This window comes from Vigna unguiculata, chromosome 11 (genome assembly GCF_004118075.2).
Source record: "Vigna unguiculata cultivar IT97K-499-35 chromosome 11, ASM411807v1, whole genome shotgun sequence".
Taxonomy (NCBI): Eukaryota; Viridiplantae; Streptophyta; class Magnoliopsida; order Fabales; family Fabaceae; genus Vigna; species Vigna unguiculata.
The window spans coordinates 40,039,201-40,064,928 of record NC_040289.1 but is presented as its reverse complement, the minus strand read 5'-3'; the positions used below and the strand labels follow the sequence as shown (position 1 = coordinate 40,064,928).

The window sequence follows — 25,728 nt, the reverse complement described above, 5'->3', positions numbered from 1 at the left end:
ATGACAAATCAAAGTAGATCTACGTTACAAGTGTTATCATCATTATGCAGTTGAAATTCATAAAGGGCATAAAGCATAAGTCCACACAAATTCAGGAATAATGTGTGCAATTTATCCTTTTAGATCCAGTCGTGTTAAATAATACAAACCATATTTCAGAGTTAGGATAGATCACGGATTAAAAGTTGAGAATCTTCTTTTCTCTGAAGCTTTCCACAGTCTCCCTGACACTCACTTCCAAAGGAGTAAACTCTATTCCCAAGTCCTTCTTTGCCTTGTCTGTGGAAATCTGGTATGTTGGCATATACGGCTCATCTACCTCACACCTGAAAACATTTTTGAGATTTGAGAAAGTGCAAATGTTAAACAATTGCCCATGATTCTTAGGTATGGAATTCGACATTTACAGGAGTCAAACTTATATAGAACTTTAAAGACTAGCTCACTTGAAACAATCATTTTCCATATATGGAGTCCAAATTATTTGCACATCTAATATGATGGAGGGTATGGAATTATGCCATCACCATTAAAGCAACCTTAGTAATCCTCACATAACAGGTGTGAACACATACACAAACATCTATACCAACTTAAAATTAACTTAAATCGCGTAAAGAACAACCATTAGTCTTCAAAAGTGCAATTCACCCAGACCCGGGTCCCAAAGAGTATTAAAATTTCAAAAAAGTAAATCTCTGAAAGTGTAATTTCTGTCACTTTAGCCCTGTCATTAGAAAACCCCGTACATGGTACACTTTCTGCCATTTTAGTCAATGAACTCCACCATTTACTATCAGTTCATGATTTACCACTTACACTATCATTTAGTCCTGGTTTTAACTACTTTTTTCTTTTTTAATTCTTGAATTTAATGACTTATTGCTATCTCAGTAATAATTTTTCAAAGATTAAAATGACAATAAGTGATTAAGTTTAAGTGCTAAAATGACAATAAACGGTTAATTTCAGGAACTAAAAGTAATTGATAAAGTTAGGAGAAGAAAAATGATAGTAAGTGTATTATTAACTTTCAGAGACTTCTTTTTAAAAAATTAAATACTTCAAAATTTTAACTAACAGTGCATTGTACTTTTCTGGGACTAAAGTAATTGTTTACCGTAAATCATTTTTCTTTGTTTTCTACGATACCCGAGAGCAAGACTAGTGTAGTTAATATACTTGACGGAGTACGTATTTCTCAGCTGAAGGGTGAAAATATATTCCATTTAAGGTTTATTATGTAACTAAGCTTAGAGAGGTTAGATAACAAAACTCAAAAATTAAGATGCAAAAATTGATGTTAACTTGGGATAAAAGTTTGATTTATATTATCATCTTAACTTTTCCTCTTACAAATACTTGTCCAGAAGTATATCAATTTCAGTACAGAATAATTTCGTTTTCCAGTTGAATTGAGTTTTCAAACAAGCCAAGATATTGCTAGAAAAGGAGTTTAAAAAATGGGGATTCCAATTTATGCTTTGTAAAATTAAACTTACTTATCTGGAATTTGTAATGTAGGATACAATTGACGTAAAGTCCTAGCAAGCTCAGAGTAGTGTATGACTCTCTCAGACAAAATGTATCTTCCACTAGCCGAAGCGATCTCATAAGCTAGAATATGAGCGATGGCAACATCTTTCACATTGACCCACCCAAAAGATCTATTTGGAAATGGTTTACCTGCATTCAATAAGCTAAGAGTTAGTGCTTATTTAATGGCTATTGGATTTTAAAATAAACGGTCCCTGGATATATTTGAGGCACATGGCAAATCCATTAGTATTTTAACCAAAGTAAACTAAGATGACCGACTCCAGATTCAATCGCCAACTTAATTTTTTGAATCGTGAAGTATAATTTTGTATAGAATAGTAAGATTCAAGTACAACTAAAAATTACTTCAAATATACATACCATCATATAAATGATACACAATGGTCTAAAGTAGAAATAGATAAAACAACTTAAACAGAATTCATACATACAAAATTATGTATATATATTGGACAGTACTTAAAAAGTTGTCAGTCTTTTGTGCTTAATTTTTTCAACAATGTGATAGTTACTCACCTATACAATAAATAATAAAAACAGTTTCCCAGTTAAAATTTACTAAAGAGATAAGCTATACAATAAATATAAATACGAAAATATAACGAAATGTTACTAAAGAGATAAGCTGGTGTCTAGCAAACTTTTTATTTATCTCTCTTCTCACCGAATATTAATATTAAACACCATACATAAGATAAACCAACATCTCAATGATGATAAAGATCAAGTAGACATATCGGTCCATAGTTTATTTTGTTAGGGTTTATTAGTTCAAAACATTACTTATATCAATAGAATACACCATTATTCAAATTTATCCTAAGAAAATTCAGTTATCTGAAAATTAAATTCATAAAAGCTTAGGCGATATATATTCTTAACGGATACAAAAACTGATATTAAAACAATCTTCTAAGAATCAAAATATTAATCTATTGTAATAATTAACTTTAGGGCACAATACTCCCTTCAAAGGAATGCAACTTGTTCTGAAGTCGCACTTATCATTAGGCACCTTAATCTTATCTAATAACATAAAACACCGAATAAAAGCATAAAACATATTAGATAATATTTAGTGTGTCTTGTTAACATTTAGAGACATTAAACAGTAGACATTAATCAAGCTAGAACATATACAGAGCTAATAAGTAGGGAGGTATGAGAATATTTGTCATGAGTTCGTTATGATTTAAATGCTACATTTTCATTCCTCAAACATAAAGTTTAACTAAGAATGGTAGTTATTATATCATCATTTTGTTATAATATTTTCCTTTACATATTTTCTGTTTCTTTTTTCCTATTTCAGTTCCAATACGTGTAAGTCAGAATTCTAAATGCAGGAAAGGAGATAATAAAATTTTCATACAGCATAACTTTAAGAGTAAATACGAATTACCGTTTATTAGGTTTAAAATTGGCTCAACGCTTTCATTAATCTCTGCTGGTAAGAGAGGTCCTGCTACCATCGTTGGGTTAAGAACAATCATGTCAATGTTGTTTTCATTTACAAATTTCCAGGCAGCATCCTCGGCCAAGGTCTTTGAAAGCGTGTACCACAACTGAAGACAAAAAAATAAGAAATGCAAGAAAATAAGCAAACATGGTAACACACTCTAGAAGACAATTTACTACAGAATATTGAAACAAATATATTCGAGAATGACTTACAACTTAATAGCTACTATCTACTGAACACAAGATTGACATTACTAAACAGTTGTTGAATAATGTTAAAACTTGAAACAGTTTAAGAAATTTTATGGTTCATCTCTTCCACTACTGTAGCACATGCACTGGTAATGGTGATGCTAAAGTGGAGTCAGTTACAGCACAGTGGTTGTGTCGGAAAAACTGTTTCTCATATTATTCATAGAGAAAAAAAATGTTGGTAAATAGAATACAAAGACTTAATAAAAAAAATCCTAAGTTATGATAGATATAATCTATCCCTACAATTCAGGATCCTGTACAATAATATAAAATACATTGCCAGCATATTATTCTTCCTAATTATGGAATGTGATTAAATCTCCTAATTATGTAATTAAAACTGTACAATTGTCGGCATATAAACTTCCTTAATAAAGAGTAATAACTTGTGTCGTGTCATTCACATGTAGAGGTAAGACATAAATTTTGTTTACAAGAAAAAATAAATATCACTCAGTTCCCAACAAACTACATCAAAATCATATATTCCACTTTTACGGGCTTCAGGATTGCATTTCTACTAAATTTTAGCAAAAAAGCACAAACCTCTAATTCCCTACAGAAATCTGGATCCGAAAACCATGTCTCATCAACAACTGTTTCAGGAGTTTTTGGTCTTCCAGTAAATGCAACTGCAGAAATAGAAGAAGTTAAGACAACCCGCTTCACAGACGACGACTTTGCACATGATTTGAGAACATTAAGAGTTCCCTTCACTGCAGGATCAATCAATTCAACCTGACATAGGGAAAACAAAGTTCAAAATAAAGGAAGCAAGAAGAAGCCAGAAGAATAATTCTTAATAAATTGTAAACAAGTTTGATTGGAAAGTGACTATATCAGCATAATATTTCCTTCCAAGAACAACATATCTGTCAGTCCATTACCATATGCAGGATATATATATATATATATATATATATATATATATATATATATATATATATATATATATATATATATATATATATATATATATATATATATATATATATATATATATATATATCCTCCCATCTACCATACTCGAGATTTTTTTTTCTTTTCGTATCCAACTTTTAGGAAAAAAATGATTTAATTTAATTTTTTACGAATGTTTGAGAAACCTAACAAGTATTGAATTGTTTTTAGAATAACATTAATACCTGTGGGTTGTTGACTACGAAACGTACAGGTGAAGCAGTATGAAAAACAGCGTGGCAACCTTCCACAACGGAGTCGAATGAACCTTCTTCCAACAAATCCGCTTTAAACAGATGCAGCCTCTCTTGTGCTCCCTCAAGGTTAGCCAAGTGCGACACCTTTTTCGGATTACCTACATAAATTCGCATCCATTCATATTCATAATCACACCAATAACCAATTAAGAAACAGAAATTAGGGATTAGGGTTAGGGATTAGGAATGTGAATGGAACAGACCTGGATCGCGAACTGTGGCTCTGACTGTGTAACCACGTTGAAGAAGGAATTTCACGATCCATGAAGCGATGAAACCAGAAGCGCCGGTCACGCACACTACCTTCCCTCTCGTCTCGTTCATCACTCCAACCTACTCTCTCACTTAGCTTCATTTTTTTTTTCTTTGCCGTTTTTTATTAGCTTTCCATCGTACTATAATAGTAATGAATTTGGTACTACGCTCTACTCAAGAATTGAATTCAGACACCGCGGAAATAAGACACGATATTTTCACATAAATGTTTATTATTTCAATATTTCGTAACTTTTTATAACTAATTGAGAACCATTTTTAATTTGTTGGTTAGGTGAATTATCGAGGTACTCATCATTATAACAGCTGAATTACATAAGTTGAGGGGTGTTAATGCAATTTAACCATTTTTTTTTGTTTGGTCCTTCATCCAACAGTTTTAACCCGTTTGATTTTAAAAACAAGATCTACTGTAGAGTGATAATTTCACTGTATGCGACAGTTGTTAAATCAACAATATTCATAATATTGTGAAGTTTATGTTCAGTGAAGTTATCATATCATAATCACAAACTGAAAGCGATTCAGATTTTCAACATTTATTGATCTAGGATGTGTAACGGATTAGAAGTTGATAATCTTCTTTTCTCTGAAGCTTTCCACAGTGTCTCTGAGACTCACTTCCAAAGGAATAAACTCTATTCCCAAGCTCTTTGCCTTTTCTTTGGAAATCTGGTATGTTGACACATACGCCTCATCCACCTCACCCCTGATATAACAATGTTTGAGATTTTTATTATGATTATAGAAATAATGAATAAATTTTGTATCATGATTGCTTTTCACTTTTTGAACATTATATAAATGAATTAGATTATTTTTGTATTAAGTGATGATATATAATTAAACTCACTTATCTGGAATTTGTAATGTTGGGTACAGATCACGTAAAATCCTTGCAAGTTCAGATGAGTGTATGACTCTCTCACTCAAACAGTATCGTCCACTGGCTGAAGCAATCTCATATGCCAGAATATGAGCGTTAGCAACATCTTTCACGTCGACCCATCCAAAAGCTTTGTTTGGAATTGGTTTACCTGCATTAAATAAGTTTAAGGGTTGGTGCTTGCTTTGCAAAAACCAGTTCAGTCGGAACACACAATCCAGAAAATCCAGATGCAGGAAAAGGAGATGGCGAAATTTTCATACAGCATAACTTGACGAGTAAATACGAATTACCATTTATTATGTTTAAAATATACTCGATGGTTTCATTAATCTCTGGTTGCAAGAAAGATCCTGCTACCATTGCTGGGTTAATAGAAATCATGTCGATGTTGTTTTCAGTTACAAATTTCCAGGCAGCCTCCTCAGCCAGAGTCTTTGAAAGATGGTACCACAACTGAAGACACCATAAGAAATGGTAAGAAAATTAGCAAGCACGGTAAATATACTTGACTAAGACAAAAAGTTATAAAATTGACATAGTGGTAAAATTAGAAGGAAGGGCAAGAGATATTATAGATTGAACTTCTCCTATTGATTCTTAAGAAATATAAGGTTGATTTGTGGGGTTTGAAAATTTGGTAGGAGAGGTTGTAGGTTTAACTTTTCGAGCAACAAAATACTAACAACTATTATCATTCAAAAAAAATATATTATACAAGATATTAGTACACCATTTTGGAACAAATATGTTATAGAGTGACTTAGGACTCAATGGCGATTGTCTACTGAATACAATTTGGAATTGATATTAACATGTCTTACCTTCATAATTAGCAAACACAAATGTTTTAGATTAAACGAAGATGTTCAATTCCCAGCTTTGAACAAAGCACTTCAAAAACGCATTCCACCTAAATGAATTTTTGCAAACAACGTATTACAAACCTCTAATTCCCTACAGACATCTGGATTTGAAAACCATGTCTCATCAGCTACTACTTGAGGAGTTTTAGGTCTTTCATTATATACCACTGCAGCTGTAGAAGAAGTGAAGACAACCCGTTTCACAGATGGTGATTTTGCGCATGATTTGAGAACATTAAGAGTTCCCTTAACAGCTGGGTCAATCAACTCAGCCTGAAATAAGGAAAACTAAAGTTAACAGGAACAAGAAAATAACTTTATTTTTATTAATGAATTCTAAAATTTTCAACAGTCATTGATCTATCCAAACATGCTTTACTAATGATACAAGCCATGTAGACCAAAATTTCAAGTAGTGAGAAGCTGAAAGAAAATTTATTGTATCATCAGAATATATGTTGAGAAGTAAATCAGAGCATATATTAAAATCTGGATATGTATATACTTCAAACTCACCCGATCCATATAGTTGAGATTTGCAGACCTAAAGTACTAAAAGAGATCAAGTGTTAAATATTTGACATGGGTTTTATAAACAATATCAATATATATTTCTTAATAAATGTTGTTAATACACAAATTTCTGTGGTTTATACGTACATGTACATATATGTCTGATGAAAAAAGATGATAATTATGTGGAATTATAAATTTCATTATTAAATTGAATAAGTTTAGAATTTATGACATATTGATAATTTCTTTTAATAGTTTATCCTTATTTATATATATATATATATATATATATATATATATATATATATATATATATATATATATTACATATTTGATGATTTGCTATGATTGTATTGTATACTAGCATACTCAAATGCAGGCTCAGTCCAGTTAAAGTTTTTTTTTTTTTTAAATCATGCATATGTGTATCCGAGATGAATTGAATTTTAGTTTGTATAGACTCTCCAATGGGTCTTAAACTTTTTGATTTTTCTTTCGGGTCGTGTTGCAATAATATATCTAAAATTATTTCAAATACTTATCCTTAACATCATGTCAAAATCACAAAATATTTAATTAAGGTGATATTTATAATATATATATATATATATATATATATATATTTAAGAAAAAATTATTTCATGTCTTGGAATCGACGAAAGATATTAAAAGCGATATTTGAAAAAAGAAAAAGAATGCTAGGCAGTTTAAACGTGTGAAGAAAAGGTGTGACTAGAGAAGAGAAGAAAAGAAGGACTAGCTAAGTATGTGGGCAATGTAATGTATATGTTACAAATATGTTACCAAATGAACATTTACTATGTTACATTTAACCAGTAATAACTAAGATAATAGGTGATTTTTTAATACACAACATAATTAATTATGTTTATTATAATTAGCGAAAATATAGATGCAGTAATACTATATTCACATTTTTCATTGCGCTTTTCTATTTAACAAATTTCAAATTTGGTATTTATTTACAGTAGTTTTAACTTCAAATATATCAAATAAAATATATTTTTCTAGTGTATCTACAGCCATAAACAATCCATATTTTTTGATGTACTATTCTAATTTATAACAATTATATGTTATACATTTAGTTGTAATAGTAACATAAAAGATAAGTAAATTATTACATGTCTAAACTTACTTTAGAGATAAATTATTTTCTTTTCTATCCATTAAATTTTTATCGGAAGACGATATTTTAACATAAAAAAAAAACTATACCTATTTTACATAATTTTTTATTATTTTTTCACTTTTTCTTTTTATATATCTAAAAATTTATACTTATGTATCTATTTTACCTCTATATAATGAATTTTAAAATGTTAAAAGAATCTTTCTCATTTTTTATATCCTTCTTCTTTCTTTTTATTTTGCCCTGTTTCTTTCCTAGAAGAAGATGAAATTTAAAAAAATAAAGTGGTGGCGGTAGAAGAGGAAAGCTGATTCGGTAACCTACTTCACAATAAACAGATGCAAGATTTCGATTCCACAACTCACCGATCTAAACTACTTGTAAGAAAATCTAACCATAAAATAATGAAGAAGAAGTGCAACCTGTGGATCTTTGACTACGAAACGGACCGGTGAAGCGGTGTGAAAAACACCGTCGCAGCCTTCCACGACGGAGTCGAAGGAACCTTCTTCCAACAAATCCGCCGTAAACAGATGCAACCTCTCTTTCGCGCCCTCAAGGTTAACCAAGTGCGACACCTTCCTCCGATTACCTGCGTATCATATCATATCAAACCGTACACATTCATTCATATAAACTATTAATGAATGTTAGAGATGGATGAAACTGACTAGGGTTCCGAACGGTGGCTCTGACTGTGTAACCGCGTTGAAGAAGAAATTTGACGATCCATGAAGCAATGAAACCAGAAGCACCGGTCACACACACCACCTTTCCCACGCCGCTGCTCATCCTTGCTAGCTAGTTGCAGGATCAGTGGTACTGAACCAATCGAAGCTCTTCATTTTGAAAAACTCATTTCATCGTTTTTAACTCGCAATCAATACCAATGGATCGTTTGTACCAGAATTCGGATCCAAACAAAACTTTACATTTTATTACTTGCTCTCAGATCGAAGTTTATAAATTATTTATTCGGTTAAATATTTTTTTAATTCATAGGCGAAATTGAATTAGTGGTATTCTCAATTTTAATATATTTCAGTGCTTAATCTTTACAAATAAATTAATATAATTTTTAAATATAATAATGTTAATATTTTTATGTATTAAAAGAGTATTTTATAGTGATATTTGAGCATAAATGTGATACATTGTGTAAACACTCGCTCAAATGTTAATTAAATATTATTTAACATACGGTGGATTAAAATTCTTATATCTATATATTTTAAATTTCGTATTTAAATATATTTATCTAAAAATATACTTAACCTTTCTTTATTTAATCTTTATAAATTCTATTTTATTCTCCTCAGATTATTATTATACATGTTCATTTTGTAGGGGAAATATGTTCCAGTTACCTTTTGTCCGACAGAATTGTTTTTCTACCATTTCAAAAATAAAAATAAAATTGTCAAGAGTGTTGTCATATCGAATTTAATTTAATATTTTCTTTTTTAAATTTTAAAATCAAATTTATTTTATTTTATAATATTTATAATACTATAACTAAAATAAAACACTACATGATTTTGTTATGGTAAAATAATAGATTATGCAGATCGAAGTAAAACCAAGTAGTCTCGTTGCATTACCTTCATTCATGAGTACAGATCGAAATAAAACCAGCAAGTAATTAGATTAAAACTGTTACATTCATAACAATAATTTATTTCCAAGCATGGAATTTTTTAAACCGGAATCATCGAAGAAACACACTCGAAGTTAAAAGTTGGCAAAGTTCTTTTCTTTCAAACTTTCCACAGTCTCTTTAAGACTCACTTCTAAAGGAATAAATTCAAGCCCCAATGACTTTGCCTTTTCTTTGGAAACCTGAAATGTTGGTACATAAGGCTCATCGTCTTCGGCTCTACACAAACACAAAAATCCCATTAGGAAAATTAAAGACCCTCTTTTGCAAAGAAAATATTAACATTGGAATTGAAATATCTAAAAACGATATAAACAATTCAAATATCTGTTACAAAAATTATTAAACTTACTTTTCTGGAACTTGATATGTTGGGTATTGATCTTTTAAAATGTTGGCGAGTTCGGAGAAGTGTGCGACTCTCTCAACTAAACAATATCTTCCACTAGCTGAAGCAATCTCATAAGCCTGAATATGGGCGTTTGCAACATCTTTCACATTGATCCATCCATAAGTATTATTTGGAAAAGTTTCAGAACCTGCATCAATCCATTCAAAAGCTTAGTCTGTAAAGAATCGGTAAGATTTGTAACTATCTATATAATCTTTAAATCTAAAACCAGAGATTAATACTAGTCCTTAGTTAATGGAACAATAGACTCAATAACTTCTTCAGAATAGATTATAAACAATGGTTCTGATAATAATGTGTAGAATTTTCATTGTATTTTGTACAAATAAGAATTTTGTTTCCACTTCCAATTACGCGCAATAAATTTCATGCACAAATAAGAACTGATAATAGAATTTCCATAACATCATTGAATGAATGAACCAAAATTACCATTTATTAGGTTTAAAATTACAGAAGCACTAGTGTTTAGCTCTGCTTGCAACAGTGGCCCCACAACCATTGCTGGGTTTACAGCAACCAAGTCAAGGTTGTTTTCTTTGGAAAATTTCCAGGCAGCATCCTCAGCCAAAGTTTTTGAAAGTAGATACCACAACTGACATCACAAATATCAAATGGCAACAAAGTTAACCGTTGTTAGAAATTTAAGTAGAATCTTAAGATTCATATCGATTAAAAAATGAAAAAGTAAGCACTAATAAAGACTTATTTTAAAGTTTTGGATCGAAAATGATGTGAATACAAGAAGTAAATTCTACTTAAAAAAAATAATTACTGTATACAAATTTTTACAATAGCCAGAAAACACTTTCGAAACACATACCTTCAATTCCCTACAATAATCCGGATTTGAAAACCATGTTTCATCAACAACAACTTCGGGAGTTTTAGGCCTTTCATTATATGCAACAGCAGCGACAGAAGAAGTTAAAACGACTCGTTTCACAGATGATGATTTCGCACATGATTTCAGAACATTTAGTGTTCCTTTCACTGCAGGGTCAATCAATTCAGCCTGAATTCCCCAAAAACAAAAACACAAGTTTATTAAATTAATTAAACAAAACATTTGACACGATGAAATAACACAACATTCAATTGTTAATCTACGAACAAATCCATAAGAACATGATAAACCTGTGGGTCTTTGACGTTGTGGAAAAAGGGAGAAGCAGTGTGAAAAACTCCATCGCAACCCTCAACAATGGAGTCAAAGGAGTTTTCAGTCAAAAGATCAGCCTTCAACAGGTGGAGTCTCTCCTCTGCACCTTCAAGTTTAAGCAAATGTTCTACCTTTCTGTGATCATCTGAAAACCCAGATAAATAAACAAATTAATAATGGTGTGAATGAATTGAAAGAATGAGAAATTGACGAAAGAAGACACTGACTTGGGTTGCGAACGGTGGCTCTGACCGTGTAACCACGTTGAAGAAGGAACTTCACAATCCATGAAGCAATGTAACCTGAAGCACCGGTCACACACACCAACTTTCCCTCACTACTCATTCTTCCTTCCACTCACTCTCTTCAACATGCTTAATTCCATCTCATTATATATAGATTTGAAAACTAAAGAAATGTAAATATTATTTTACTAATAACATTTGGGAAGTCTCAATCGACAACATAGATAAAGTCAATTAGTAATAATATACACGAGAACGATAGTTTAATTGTTAAATTTTGACAACTTTTTCTTACAACATGAGAGTTCATCTTTTAAATAGTTTTACAAGATTGAGAATAAAAAAAATGTAAAATAGAAAACCACTTAAAAGTTGACACCAAAGATTATAAGAGAAAGTTGTTAAAATTTAGTAGTCAAAAAATCATTTTTCTAGTATATAATTAAATTCAAATTTCATTTTACAAGTCAGAATATCAAAGTCATTATTAGAATCTATCCTAATGAAATTTATTTATATGTCATATTTACAATTTATAATGTATATATTGGATCTATCCTAGTGAAATTTATTTATATGTCATATTTACAATTTATAATGTATATATTGGATGCAAATCTCGTCTTATAAACCAAATCAAAGGAATTGAGATGGAATTTAATATTACTCCAAATATATTTATCTTAAAATTTGAAAAAATAAATGTTTAATTTAATACAAATACACCGGAGGCTATCCTTTCTTGTTTAATTATGTTGACGTTGAAGTTAAGATTTTCTATAGATTTTTTATATTATGTATTTATGTCTTCAAAATATATTTATTTTGACATATTATAAAAAGAATTTAATATATTTTAAATATTTAGTATATTTTTAAAATACAATACACAAAATTGATTAGAAAGTCTAACTTTGATGTGTTTTATATCACTTGTAAGATTGTTTATATACTAAATTTTCAATGTAAGTATCAAACTTAAGGCGTATTTACATATAATAAGTAGACAAATCTTCACATAAGTAATCTCTCAAATATTAATTAATTGTTCTAAAATTTTTAAAATAATGAATACATATTTATATCCCATTTTAAAATAAAGTATTAAATATTTGGATATCTTATATATTCAAAGAAGGATTCAAAGAATATTCAGCGTACATAAAGTTATTTATTATTGATCCTCTCTTTCGGTCTCTTTAAGGTGAGGAGAGTGAGAGTTTGAATTAAATTATACTCGGTCAAGTTTAAATATATTTATTTAATTTTCTTCTATTTATTATTCTCTCATTCAAATAAAAATTTATAGTTTAAAATTTGATATCATATGAAATTTGAATAAAAATGTGAATGTGTTAAAAATTTAGACTTGAAGCTTACAATGTAGATGGCTGCTAGAATTGAATATGATTACATAGTGGTGTGTATGACGAGTGCGCTTACATGTAATAATTGTTTTGTTCCTAAATATAAAATTAGTAGGTTAACGTTGATTTAAAATTTGGTAGTGGTACATAATAATTAATGTTATATACTATAAAGTACAATAATTAGGTAATGAGATAGTTTATAATATTCAGACAAACATTATTACCTTGCTGACTATCATTAAAGTATTTTTAGTATACAAAATTGTTTTTGTCTCTGTCATTTTTGTTCTCCTTCACACCCAAACTTAACCTATTTATTGCTCAGTCGATTTTTAAATTTATTAAATTTTATTTATAAATATTTAGATAAAATTCGAATATTGAATTGACGATCGAAGAAGGTGAAGGAAGATAAAGAAAATGGGATATAGAAAAATAATAGAAAAAACGAGAATGGAAGGGATGAAAGAGGAAGCATCAGAGGCAATGAAAACTTCATTTAGAAAAAAAAAAAAAAAAAGACAATTCCGACAAGTATTAATACCAAAAATCCATTAAACCAAAATATTTTTGTTTTGTTGTTTTTTTTTTGCTTTCAAACTTAAGAAAGATCGATTTTATATTCCAATAAATTTTAATTTCTTATTTGTCTCGTATTCCGTCTTGCGTTTTTACTTCTTCTCCTATTTATATTATTTAAAAAGTTTTTAAATATTATCGTTAAACTTTTTTAAACAATATTATCGGACACACTTTATATATGTCTTAACTTCTTTTACTGTATATAAAACAAAAAATCGAATGTGAATATATATAACAAATTTGTTTCCTCTGCTAGTTTATTCAAATTGTAATTCATAACTAGTATGTTTGAACTTCAACTATAACGTGAAAAATGAAGCTTCTCGTAAAAAGTAAAAGCAACTACTTTGTTGCTTTTGGAAAAGCGTTTTTAATGGTTAGCCACCAATTTGGAACAAAAGACGGAATTACTTTTTTTTGCAGTGAAAGTTAAGTCACGCTTAAAAATCACATGACAAAACGGATTAAAACGGATTAGTTCGGTTCGTTGTGCCCGTCAATACGTAGTTCATAAACAATGGGTCGGATTGAACTAATCTGTCAAACAAAAATAGGTTAATAATAACAATCTATTTTGAATAGGAAGGGTTATCGGGTTGGTTCATTCAATTTTTTTTTTTATTTTTTTTTTAGTTTTTTAAATTATTTTTAAATTTTTCAAATTTTTTATTTTTTAAATTTATTTATATATACATATAAATTATTATTAAAGTCATATTTAATTAAATAAAATATTTTTAAAATTTTTAATTAATTAGTTAATGTTTTTAATTAGATAAGTTAAAAACCTTGATGGATTGGCTCGTACTTTGGCCTGTCAAGTTGACGGACTGGACGAAACGGACTAAAATGGGTTGATGGGTTGAAATCTTCAACCTAACCTGTTTCTTTTAACACGGATTTACGGACTAATACTTTAAACAGCCCGTTTTATCATCCCTACTTTTTTCCCTCTCAAAATTCAAATATAAAAATTTCTTCAATTCTAACCAAGCAGAGGCATAAGTAAAAATCAAATTCAATTGGGCTTGTGTGTTTTGATATAATACAAGCCTTATTTTGCATTAACTTGGCCAATTTATGGTTGTGAATATTGCTCATTCTTAATGATAACATGAACTAAAAGTCAACAAACTTCTTCTCTTTTAAACATTCAACTGTCTCCCTAAGACTCTCTTCCAAGGAAATAAACTCTATTCCCAACCTCTTTGCCTTTTCTTTCGAAACCTTAAATGTTGGCAGAAATGGCTCATCATCTTCACACCTGATACAATTGGCAGAAATCACTGACTTTTACCAACTCAAAAATATGCAGTACAAAAAAAATTGTTTAAATTTTACATAGGTAAACTACTCAGAAATTATACATTTTAAAGAAAGATGATTTTTTGACTACTAAATTTTGACAATTAAATTTTGACAATTTTCTCTTATAACCTTAAGTGACATCTTCTAAATGGTTCTCCATTTCTTCATTTTTTCATTTTCAATATTTCAAAATTACTTAAAAGACGACACATCATGTTATAAAAGAAAATTGTCAAAATTTAGTATAAAAAATATCATTGTGCGATTCTAAAATAATTACAACAAAAACTTCATTGACAGATTAAGTGTCAAGAATTCTAAAAGTTCACTGACTTTTACTAACTCAAAAATATGCAGTAGAAAAAAAATTGTTAAATTTTACATTGGTAAACTACTCAGAAACTATGTATACATCCTAAAATAAATCATATATTAAAAGTCAAACAAGTTGATATACATGTCAATTAATTCTTACCTAAATGACATTTATTCATCACATTACATGAATTTCTCAGAGTTAAACTTACCTGTCTGCAATCTTCAAAGTTGGGTACATCTGACCTAAAATCTTAACAATTTCGGAAAAGTGTGCAACTCTTTCAACCAGACAATATCTTCCACTAGCTGAATCACTCTCATACGCTTGAACATGAGCATTTGCAACATCTTTCACATTGATCCACCCAAAGCTGAAATTGGGAAACGTTTGAGAACCTGCATCAACCAAGTGAAAGAGTTATTGTTTTGGGAAAATCTGCAGCAGAGTTTTTCTTCTGCATAATTCACTTTTCTTGACAAAACCAAAAGGCTCGAATGGTTCAGAAGATAAACATCACCATTGATTAGGTTTAAAATTGAGGCACAACTTTCGTTCATTTGTTGTTGCAACAGAGGCCCTATGGTCATTGCAGGGTTAATAACAATCAACTTAATGTCTTGTTCTTCCAGAAATTTTCTGGCAGCATCCTCAGCCAAAGTCTTTGCATATGCATACCATCTCTGAAAATGTGTAGCATAACACTCAAAAATAAGAAACAAGTTGCAGAATATTAATAAGAAGTAGATTTCAAGTCTAACTCAATCTCATAAAATCAGTTTATAAGACGAGGTTTCAACTCATTTATGTATTCTTAAATCGTTTTATTTCTAGTCAAGTGAGACTTCTAGACACACAAAAACAAAGTGTTAAATAATATGTTTTTGGTCCCTTAACTTTTAGTGAATTTTGGAATTAGTCCATTTTGAAACTTTAGACAAATTTAGTCCTTCATCTTTCGAAATACGTGAATTTAGTCATTTTAATCAAATTTGGTTAGGTTTATTTGATGTTTCATACGTATTTCAGGATTGAATTTGAATTGTTCATTTGTTTGACATATTTTTGCTTTAATATTAAGTCAAATACTATTATGAAACGCCGCTTGAAATATGAAATAAACTTAACAAAATTTGATTAAAAATACTAACTCCACGTATTTAAAAAAATGAGGAACTAAATTTGTCTAAAATTTTGAAATAAACTAATTCTAAAATTCACTAAAAATTAAATCATCACAAACATATTTAATCCAAAAACAAAAAACAAATAGCAGTTACTCAGAAAGAAGAATGACACACCTCAATTTCGCTTAAGATGTTCGGATCTGAAAACCAAGTCTCGTCAACTACAACCTCGGGAGAACGAGGTCTTCCATTGTACAAAACCGCAGCAAAAGAAGAAGTCAAAACAATTCGTTTCACTGATGTCGATTTTGCACATGATTTAACAACGTTGAGAGTTCCTTTAACCGCTGGATCAATTAACTCTTTCTGAAATAAATGAAAACAAAATCATTCAACAAAAATTCAGTCTTTATCTGAATTTGCTGAACTGCAAAAAATCATCTGATGAAAATGTGCATCACTGGTATTTGAAAGTGCTTAGTGAAATGAACCTGTGGGTCGTTGACTATGAACTGAACCCGTGAAGCAGTGTGAAAAACACCATGACAACCCTCAAAAGCAGAGTCGAAGGATCCTTCTTCAAGAAGATCTGCTTTATAGAGATGTAACCTTTCCTTTGCTCCTTCAAGTTTCAGCAAGTGATGAACCTTTTCATGATTAGCTGCATCAAATACTTGTATTATATATTATTCATCTTACTTTTATAAAAAATAGGTTAATCGAAGGTGAAAGAGGAACTGACATGGGTCACGAACAGTGGCTCTGACAGTGTATTGACGTTGGAGAAGGAATTTGATGATCCATGAAGCAATGAAACCAGAAGCACCAGTCACACACACCACTCTTTCTCTGTTGCTGCTCATCTTCTTCTCTTTTTCTTAATCAAACACCTTGCCTTCAATTTATGTTTGGTTATTTTCTACTTAAAGAGGTTTATATCATCCGTGAGTAAATAAATCTTGACTTACAAAACTGGGCAATTCTGCTGAGTAAAGTTGATTCTTTCATTCATCTTTTAATTTTCAAAATACTTTATTCAACAAATTAACACTGATATGTTTTTTTTAACTAGTCTTTTTAATGACAAATTATGGTACAAAAATGTTGTAAGTACATAAAGACAAGAGATAAAATAATGTTATAGTATATTATATAATATAGATAAGGACAAATCTTATTTTATAAGTTAATTTTGTGAAAAATTGAGTTAGACTTAAAGTTCATTTTTTTTTTCAAGATATCACAGTCATAATTTAAAACATGTCTTAGTGAAATTTATGTTTGTTAGACATATATTTTCACTCGATCATTTATTAATGTTTAGTCTCACACACTAAATATACTTATAGCTCAACATGAGGAAGGTATTGAAAGTCTCTCATATCCTATTTAGTAAATTGAAAAGTCCAGTTTCTTTACTGAATTTTTTTATATTATCCTCTGCTAAATATTAAAAATACATTAGTCAAAGATTATTTTAATATATTTAAAAAATTTTAAAAAATTAATAGAAAATCCAAACTCAAAATTAAATTAAACTCCAATATGCCACGTTAACCATTTGATTTTTTTCTTTTCCTTTTTGTCTGGTACGTACCTGAAGTGCCCTATTGCAGTGGGACAGTTTTAAATTCAATATTAAATGTTCATTTAAAAAAGTCTTAAATGCTCAGAGTTATTTCAAAATAAAATTAAAAATGACATTGAGTTGGTGTTAGGCAGATGGATACTTTAGATGATAAACATCATACACTTTATTTGCACATCAATTTTTTTTTCTTCTTATTTCTGTATTTAAGGGTCTGTTTCAGATATCTTGGGATTTGATTTGAAAATCACTCACTGGGTTTTTCCTTTTCTGAAGATCGATATGTTTTCTTGGACTTGTAGAAGCACAAGAAGGACAGAAAAGATGGTGTGGAAGCTTACTTTTCTTCATGGATATATGCATTTTTCTTTTCTTTGATGATGCTTTTGTTATGGAAAATGATTTTTGGATTATTAACTTTTGATAATTTTCTCTTACAATTTCAGGTATCATTTTTTAATTGGTTTCAACCTTTTTATTTTTTTTTAATAGTTCAAAATCATTTAAAGATGACACATCATATTATAAGAGAAAGTTATCAAAATTTAGTAGTTAAAATATTATTCTCGTTTTGTTATTTTCTAACAAATAAGAGTGGTAATATAATAAGTTCAGTCCATTTTAACCCGTAAAAAATATATAGGATTGAGCTCGATTGTCACAAGAATGGGTTAAGAATTACGATCCATCTTATTAGAGGACAGACCAGGTGAACCGATAAGTTTGTCCATATTTGTTTTAATTTTTATTTTAAAATTTGTTTATAAATAAGTATTTAGAACATATTTAATTATATAAATATTTTGTAATCTTTGACTTAATAAATTAATATTTTTATATAAATAAATTAAAATAATTATTATATTTATATATTAGATTAATCTATTATAACTAATAAATAGAATTTTATATTTAAATATTTATGATTTAAATTATAATAATATTGTATATTTATATATTTATAACAATATAATATAAAAATTTAATTTTTTAATTATTTTGATTTAAGTTTTTAACTGATATGTCAGTTTGGTCTTACTACAGAGTTAAAAATTGTAGCACTACCCACTCTATTTTATATTCTTAATAGTTCACAACCTAGTCCGCAAACCATAACCTATTTCGGTAAAAGAAATGATTTGTTTGATAATTTTTTCTTACAATTATAGCGACATTTTTAAGTATTTTTTTATTTATTTTTTTATTATTTTAAAACTACTTAAAAAATAACATTTTATATTATAAGAAAAAATACTTAAAATTTAATAATCAATATCATTGTTTTTAATAAAAATATAAATGTTCAAACATAAATATAATTTAAAAAATAATACAATTTCAAAATCAATAGAAGACTTTGCATAAGCGAATATATCAAATCATTACAAATCTTTTTAAATTTTGAAATGAAAAACACAATACATAATTTATTTATAGTACATGTATAAGAGTGCGACTTGGATGATTTATAGTAAATTTCATTACGGAAAATAAACCACTAAAATATCATTTTCTGGCTAAACTTGACATAGAAATCAACTTTAGAAAATAACAGAAGAATTAGCCCACGGTGTGAAGTGGGATTTATAATTGAAATTCGCATTCTGCATTTTCCCATGAGAGTCCAATGCAGAAAAGTCGCAGAGAAGAGCATAGTGGTTGAGTTTATACCTTTCTGCGTTAGTGATTCAGTGGACAAAACAAATTGACCACTCCATTGTACCTAAATAATTATGATGGCAAATTTCAAAATAAGTAATTTTTTTAAAAATTATAAAAATGATTACGTAGAAAATTGTAAAAATGAATATGTCAATTTTATATTATTTTATTATAAAAATAATAACTTCAATTTAAAATACTCTGAATTGAATTGAAGTCGTCTTAGTTTATTACGATTCTAACTTTAAAATATATTTTGAACTAAAATGATGTCACCTTAAATGACTATTTTATAACGAAGCCGTGTTATGTTAACAGTTTATCTATTATCATAAATTTTTTCATTTTGATAATTTAATTTTTGAAAAAATTGTACAAAAATTATGTTTTTTTCCCATTATGATACCACTTGGAAATAATGTATTTTTTTTAGAATATGTGATTCTTACTCTATAGTTTTCAAACATAATAAAATCAACCATAATAAAAAAGAAGCTTGATATAGATTCAATCCAAGTAGTATATACGAAGAATCTTTAATACATTAGTATTCACCATAACCATACTAAGTGAATTAAGTTCTTCTTGGGTTGTTTTCTTGTTGTATTGTTCTTCATCTGGTTGTTAATTCTTGTAGTTAATTAATGTCTGCTTGAACACCATTTTTTACCAACTCCAACCTTACGGATTAGCAATGAACACTGGATACCTCAAAAATCCTTAACTATGTATAATATTTTAATAAATGTTTAACTGAAATAAATCTAAATTAACTATACCAATGCTTGATTTTATAAGTGAGTAATGTAGGTATATGAGATAATGTCTATTTGTTTATTTGTTAATTTGAGGTGTAAATTACAAAAAAAAAAAAATGGTTAGTTAACCGTTAAATTATACATATGGATGAAGTAATGGTGATCCATGACGACTTCTAAAGTGAAGTTGTTAGATATATAAACGGTTTCTCTATAATTTTTCAAAATTTTTTCAAAGAGTCAAAGTCGTCATGTATACCACGATTTCAGTGTTCAATTTTAAATAAAATAACTGAAGTCGGTTAAAAATAAGAATGATTCTTACACTGAAATTGTCATAATACATCAAGACTTTTTCTTTCTACAAATTTTCAGAACTTCACCTTAGAAGTACTCGGCATTACTTCTGTAATCTAATTGTCAACCAACTCTATTTTTTTTTTTTAATTTAAGCCTAAAACTAACCCACGTTTAAAAAAAAAAAATTAAATATGTTTTTTGTCCCTCAAATTTCAGTTAATTTTGAAATTAGTCTTTTTTGAAAATTTTATACCAATTTAGTCATTTATTTTAAAGATGCGTGGATTTAATCTTTCTTACCAAATTTTGTTAAATTTATTTGACATTTTAAACATATTTTATGATAATATTTGAGTTAATATTGAAACGAGATATATGTCAAACGGTATAAATAATTCAAATATTATCATAAAATACGCTTGAAATGTCATATTAACAAAATTTAATTAAAAAAATTAAATTCACACATTTTTAATAATGAAAGATTAAATTGCTGACTTAAGAAAAAAAGGAGTAATTTTAAATTTCACTTCGACTTCGACTTTAACAGACAAAAACATATTAAAAAAAAAACGATAATGTCCAGAAACTCTAAGTCTTTAAAATATTTAACGCATGCACTATACCTGAAGTGATTGTCATCATGGTCCAACCGGTGGGAGAGTGGTCGAGACCACAACTTTGTATAATGGAGCATACGTAAGTGGAACAATATTGTACAAGGAACGTGTTTCATTCACAAAATGTTTTTTTATTTTCTTCCCACCATAACCTATACCACCACACCCATTTCACCCCATTCATTTCTTCCTCATCATCATTGCTCTTTTATTGCAAAACTTCATCTTCATGGCTTCTCTTCTGCTCCTCAACCACCTCCCATCATCTCCTCCCCTATCAACACCGCACACCACCACCTTCAACAACACATCAACCACAACCCTCGCATTCTCTTCCAAAACCAAACCCTCACTCATCCTCAAATGCTCTTCCACCTCAAACCTAACCCCAAAACTCCACCAAGAAGAACTCGACCAAGAACAAGAACAAGAACAACAAACGTTTGAGTTTGATTCTGACACCCCCTTGAGCGAAGTGTGGAGGGAAATCCAAGGCATGAAGGATTGGAAAGGGTTGACAGAGCCAAGCATGAACCCTCTCCTCCGGCGAGAAATAATCCGGTATGGAGAACTCGCACAAGCATGCTACGACTCCTTCGACTTCGACCCTCACTCCAAGTACTGCGGAACATGCAAGTACCATCCCTCACACTTCTTCCACCAACTCAACATCCCCCACTCCGGCTACACCATCACCCGCTACCTCTACGCCACCTCCAACATCAACCTCCCCAACTTCTTCCAGCACTCCAACCTCGCCGCCGTCTGGAGCCCCCACGCCAACTGGATGGGCTACGTCGCCGTCAGCACCGACAAGGAACACATCAAACACCTCGGCCGCCGCGACATCCTCATTGCATGGCGAGGAACAGTCACCTACGTCGAATGGATCCACGACCTCAAAGACATTCTCCGCCCCGCTTTCTTCTCCAGAGACCCAACCATCAAGGTAGAATCTGGATTCCACGACTTGTACACCAAGAAAGAACATTCCTGCACCTACTGCTCTTTCTCCGCTCGCGAACAAGTACTCTCAGAGGTTAAACGTCTTCTCAACTACTACAAAGACGAAGAGATAAGCATCACCGTCACCGGGCACAGCCTCGGCGCCGCCCTGGCCGTTCTGAGCGCGTACGACATAGCCGAGGTTAGGTTAAACGTGGTTGGCGGCGTTGGCGGCGGCGACGGTGGTGAAGGTGTTGAGGTTCCGGTGACGGTGTTTTCGTTCGCGGGGCCTAGGGTTGGGAACTTGAAGTTCAAGGAGCGGTGCGAGGAGCTCGGGGTGAAGGTGCTGAGAGTGGTGAACGTGCACGATGTGGTACCCACGGTGCCGGGGATAATAACGAACGAGAAGTTTCGGTTTCAGAAGTACATAGAGGATACGCTGTCGTTTCCGTGGAGCTATGCGCACGTGGGGACGGAGATTGCGTTGGATCACAGAGAGAGTCCGTTTGCGAAGGGGAAGGTGGATCTGGTGAGTGCGCACAACTTGGAGGTGCACCTGCACCTGCTTGATGGGTTCCATGGGAAGGGGAAGAGGTTCTGTTTGGCGTCGAAGCGTGACATAGCGCTTGTGAACAAGAGCTGTGACTTTCTCCGGAGTGAGTACGGCGTTCCGCCGCACTGGCGGGAGGACGAGAACAAGGGGATGGTGAGAGGCGGCGATGGGCGGTGGGTTCTGCCGGAGCGCCCTAGATTGGAGGCTCATCCACCGGACATGGCCCACCATCTTCAACAAGTGTTGGACAACCACCTCGCAGCAGGTCAGCAATTAGAAACCATTTAGCATGGCTTACAGTTACTAGATTTTCGGACAAACGACAAAAAAACAGTGTTAAATATGTTTTAAGAAAAACAAAAACTTTATTTGGTCGTTGGAATTAAAATCTTAACAAAATTATATTGACGCGTGTTTTGAAGAAAGATATATATTGGCAATCAATAAAAAAAATTAACGTACAAAAATATTTCATTTATAAATTCTAATAATTTTGTGAATAAACTAAAAAATACAAGATATACATGTTTTGTTAATATGATTAATTATGTTTTTGGTTTTTACTTTTATTTGAAATTAATTCTTCTACTTTAAGTTTAGTTTAATTTAGTTCTATAATTTTAAAATTATATAAATTTAATATTTTAATCAAATTTTATTACATTTATTTAATTTTTTAAAAATATTTTATAATTGTTATTGAATTGTTTATGTCGTACTTTTGTTATAACATTAAATTAAATATTATTATAAAATATGTTTGAAATGTGTTAATAAATTTTGATTAAAAAAATTAAATTTAAACGTTTTTAAATTCAGACATTTTCGAGTTATTTGTATATAATAAATCTGTTAAATACTATAAAGGAATGATCATCCATTCACAGAAAAGTAAAAGTATTATATAATAATCAATATTTTAAGACAGACTTGTTAATTGTTTCTGTTATAATTTATTGATAATGAAACAAATTATCTTCTAATCATAAACTGCTACAAGGGTGACTTATTTCAAATAAAGTAGAAAATAAAGAAATATATTTTCGATTAAGGATTTATTTATTTTATTTAATTACAAGAAAAAATTGTGAAAAAATGGTTACACAGATGAATAAATAAATAAATAAACAAAACACGTTTCCATTTAGGAAAAAGGACAAAAATAAGTGGTCCATTCATTCATGAACATAAGTTCTTCCACCCGAAGGGTTTGAATATCATGACCCACTGAGAAATGCTTGAGCTCGTTGTACCCAAATTCGATGACATTCCAAGTCAAACTTTAATTTCTAATTATAAAAATTAAGAGTGAAATAGTTAATGATTATACCATTAATTATATAATAATTTGTGTTTGTAAATTGTTAGGTATAATATACTGTTAATTTTACCATAATTATGTTAAAAGTTGATATCAACAGTGTTTTTATGAACCACCACTAATTTGTTATTAGTTTGTATCATAAAACTTGTTACTGTGAGTGTATAGAAATTAGACTAAAAAATAAAAAATTAATGAGTTTGGATTTTTTAATGGTTTCTTTTTATATTGTTTATCTGTTGTACATTCAAAATATTAATTTTAAAATTTTAAAATATATTAAAATTATCTTTAAAATATTAAAATAATATGTTTTTAAAGTTGAGCATATGACATTATAAGAAAACTCAGCAAGAAATCAAATTCTAAAATTAAAAAGATTGAAAGTATGAGGGTAGGAATGGGCCATGGACCCTCTAAAATTTTGAATTTATATATATATATATTAAAAAATTATTGGATTTTTTAAATTATAGGTAATATATTTTAGAAATTGATGAAAATTAAATTGTATATTTTTCTATTTCTTTTATAAAGCACAATATTTAATGTTAATAAATAATAAAAAATAAAAATATTTAGGTTTAATTTCTCTTTTAATCTTGTTTTTGTCAAAAAAATTGACATTAAAATTATATTAATCATATCAACAAAGCAAATCATCCATATTAAGAGTTTTAATTTTAATGAAATAATCATTGACCCGTTTCAAGACATTTAAGTAAAAGACCAAATTAGATTAATTTTTTAAAAAATCTGAACCAAATTGAGACTACAAAAATTGGAGGACCAACTTAACATTTCTAAGCGGAAACATAAATAATAAAAGTACTTAAACCAAATATTTATTAAGATAATTTTTATTTTCCTTCTTCTTGTCTTTTTAGTTTTTTCACAAATTGTATTAATCTCTCACTCTCATATTTTCTTTTCGTTTAAAAAAAAAAAGAAAAATTAGACACAGTCATTATTTTTGTTTTTATTTCTCATTTATCCTCTTCCTTTCTTGTCTCTGGTTTCACTTGATAACGAAAACATTATTTTTTATTTCATTAGCTTTTTGTCTATTATTTTTTGTGAATATAGAAAATAAATGTATTGTATTTTTTCATAATCGATTTTTAATTGTGACTTAACTATAATATTTTTTTAATAATTATGTGCCTCAATTTTTTATTAAATTATGATAATTCTTTTTAATATTATGTATAAAAAAGTATATTTATAAAAAATAAAAGAATAAATTTATGATTAAAAAGTGATAAAAAAAAGAAACTATCGATAAAAACAAGATAAATTATATTTCTTCATATATCTTAAAACATTATACTAATAATCAAATTGTTTAGTTGAGAAGCCAATTTTTTAAAACATTATACTAATAAAAAAATATAATAATCTCAAAATATATTATTCTACTCCTCTAATAATTTTAATCAAAATCTGCCACTGAGTAAGAGGAAAATGTGAGAATATGGTTTTGAAGTTAGTTTGTTTCTTTAAGTGGTATTAAATTAATATATGTGGAATGTAATAAAACGTACATGTTTTAAGAATAAAAGACAATACGAAACGTTAGTAACAATTTGATAAAAGTTTATGTTTGAAAATT

The 25,728-nt window shown here is 29.5% G+C and overlaps 5 protein-coding genes across 5 annotated transcripts; 1 reads left to right on the top strand and 4 right to left on the bottom strand.

Moving 5' to 3' along the window:
• Positions 1-33: 33 nt before the first annotated feature.
• Positions 34-5,023, bottom strand: LOC114168517 (tetraketide alpha-pyrone reductase 1-like). The gene is made up of 6 exons (XM_028053367.1): positions 4,697-5,023; positions 4,422-4,591; positions 3,823-4,014; positions 2,963-3,125; positions 1,503-1,686; positions 34-326 (listed from the first exon to the last, which is right to left on the bottom strand). The coding sequence occupies exons 1-6, from the start codon at positions 4,815-4,817 to the stop codon at positions 179-181; spliced, it is 978 nt and encodes a 325-aa protein (XP_027909168.1). The 5' UTR covers positions 4,818-5,023; the 3' UTR covers positions 34-178.
• A 191-nt stretch (positions 5,024-5,214) lies between these two features.
• LOC114168518 (tetraketide alpha-pyrone reductase 1-like) lies at positions 5,215-9,148 on the bottom strand. The gene is made up of 6 exons (XM_028053369.1): positions 8,862-9,148; positions 8,613-8,782; positions 6,603-6,794; positions 5,949-6,111; positions 5,623-5,806; positions 5,215-5,478 (listed from the first exon to the last, which is right to left on the bottom strand). Exons 1-6 carry the CDS (start codon positions 8,980-8,982, stop codon positions 5,334-5,336), a joined length of 975 nt encoding a protein of 324 aa, XP_027909170.1. The 5' UTR covers positions 8,983-9,148; the 3' UTR covers positions 5,215-5,333.
• Positions 9,149-9,758: 610 nt separating this feature from the next.
• On the bottom strand, positions 9,759-11,809 carry LOC114168537 (cinnamoyl-CoA reductase 1-like). Its single transcript, XM_028053400.1, has 6 exons — positions 11,649-11,809; positions 11,397-11,566; positions 11,083-11,274; positions 10,692-10,854; positions 10,200-10,386; positions 9,759-10,066 (listed from the first exon to the last, which is right to left on the bottom strand). Exons 1-6 carry the CDS (start codon positions 11,764-11,766, stop codon positions 9,922-9,924), a joined length of 975 nt encoding a protein of 324 aa, XP_027909201.1. The 5' UTR covers positions 11,767-11,809; the 3' UTR covers positions 9,759-9,921.
• A 2,813-nt stretch (positions 11,810-14,622) lies between these two features.
• LOC114168898 (cinnamoyl-CoA reductase 1-like) lies at positions 14,623-17,371 on the bottom strand. The gene is made up of 6 exons (XM_028053869.1): positions 17,112-17,371; positions 16,861-17,030; positions 16,544-16,735; positions 15,763-15,925; positions 15,454-15,640; positions 14,623-14,882 (listed from the first exon to the last, which is right to left on the bottom strand). Exons 1-6 carry the CDS (start codon positions 17,230-17,232, stop codon positions 14,738-14,740), a joined length of 978 nt encoding a protein of 325 aa, XP_027909670.1. The 5' UTR covers positions 17,233-17,371; the 3' UTR covers positions 14,623-14,737.
• Positions 17,372-21,358: 3,987 nt separating this feature from the next.
• On the top strand, positions 21,359-23,152 carry LOC114168801 (phospholipase A1-Igamma3, chloroplastic). Its single transcript, XM_028053757.1, has one exon. It carries the CDS (start codon positions 21,527-21,529, stop codon positions 23,081-23,083), a length of 1,557 nt encoding a protein of 518 aa, XP_027909558.1. The 5' UTR covers positions 21,359-21,526; the 3' UTR covers positions 23,084-23,152.
• Positions 23,153-25,728: the final 2,576 nt, after the last annotated feature.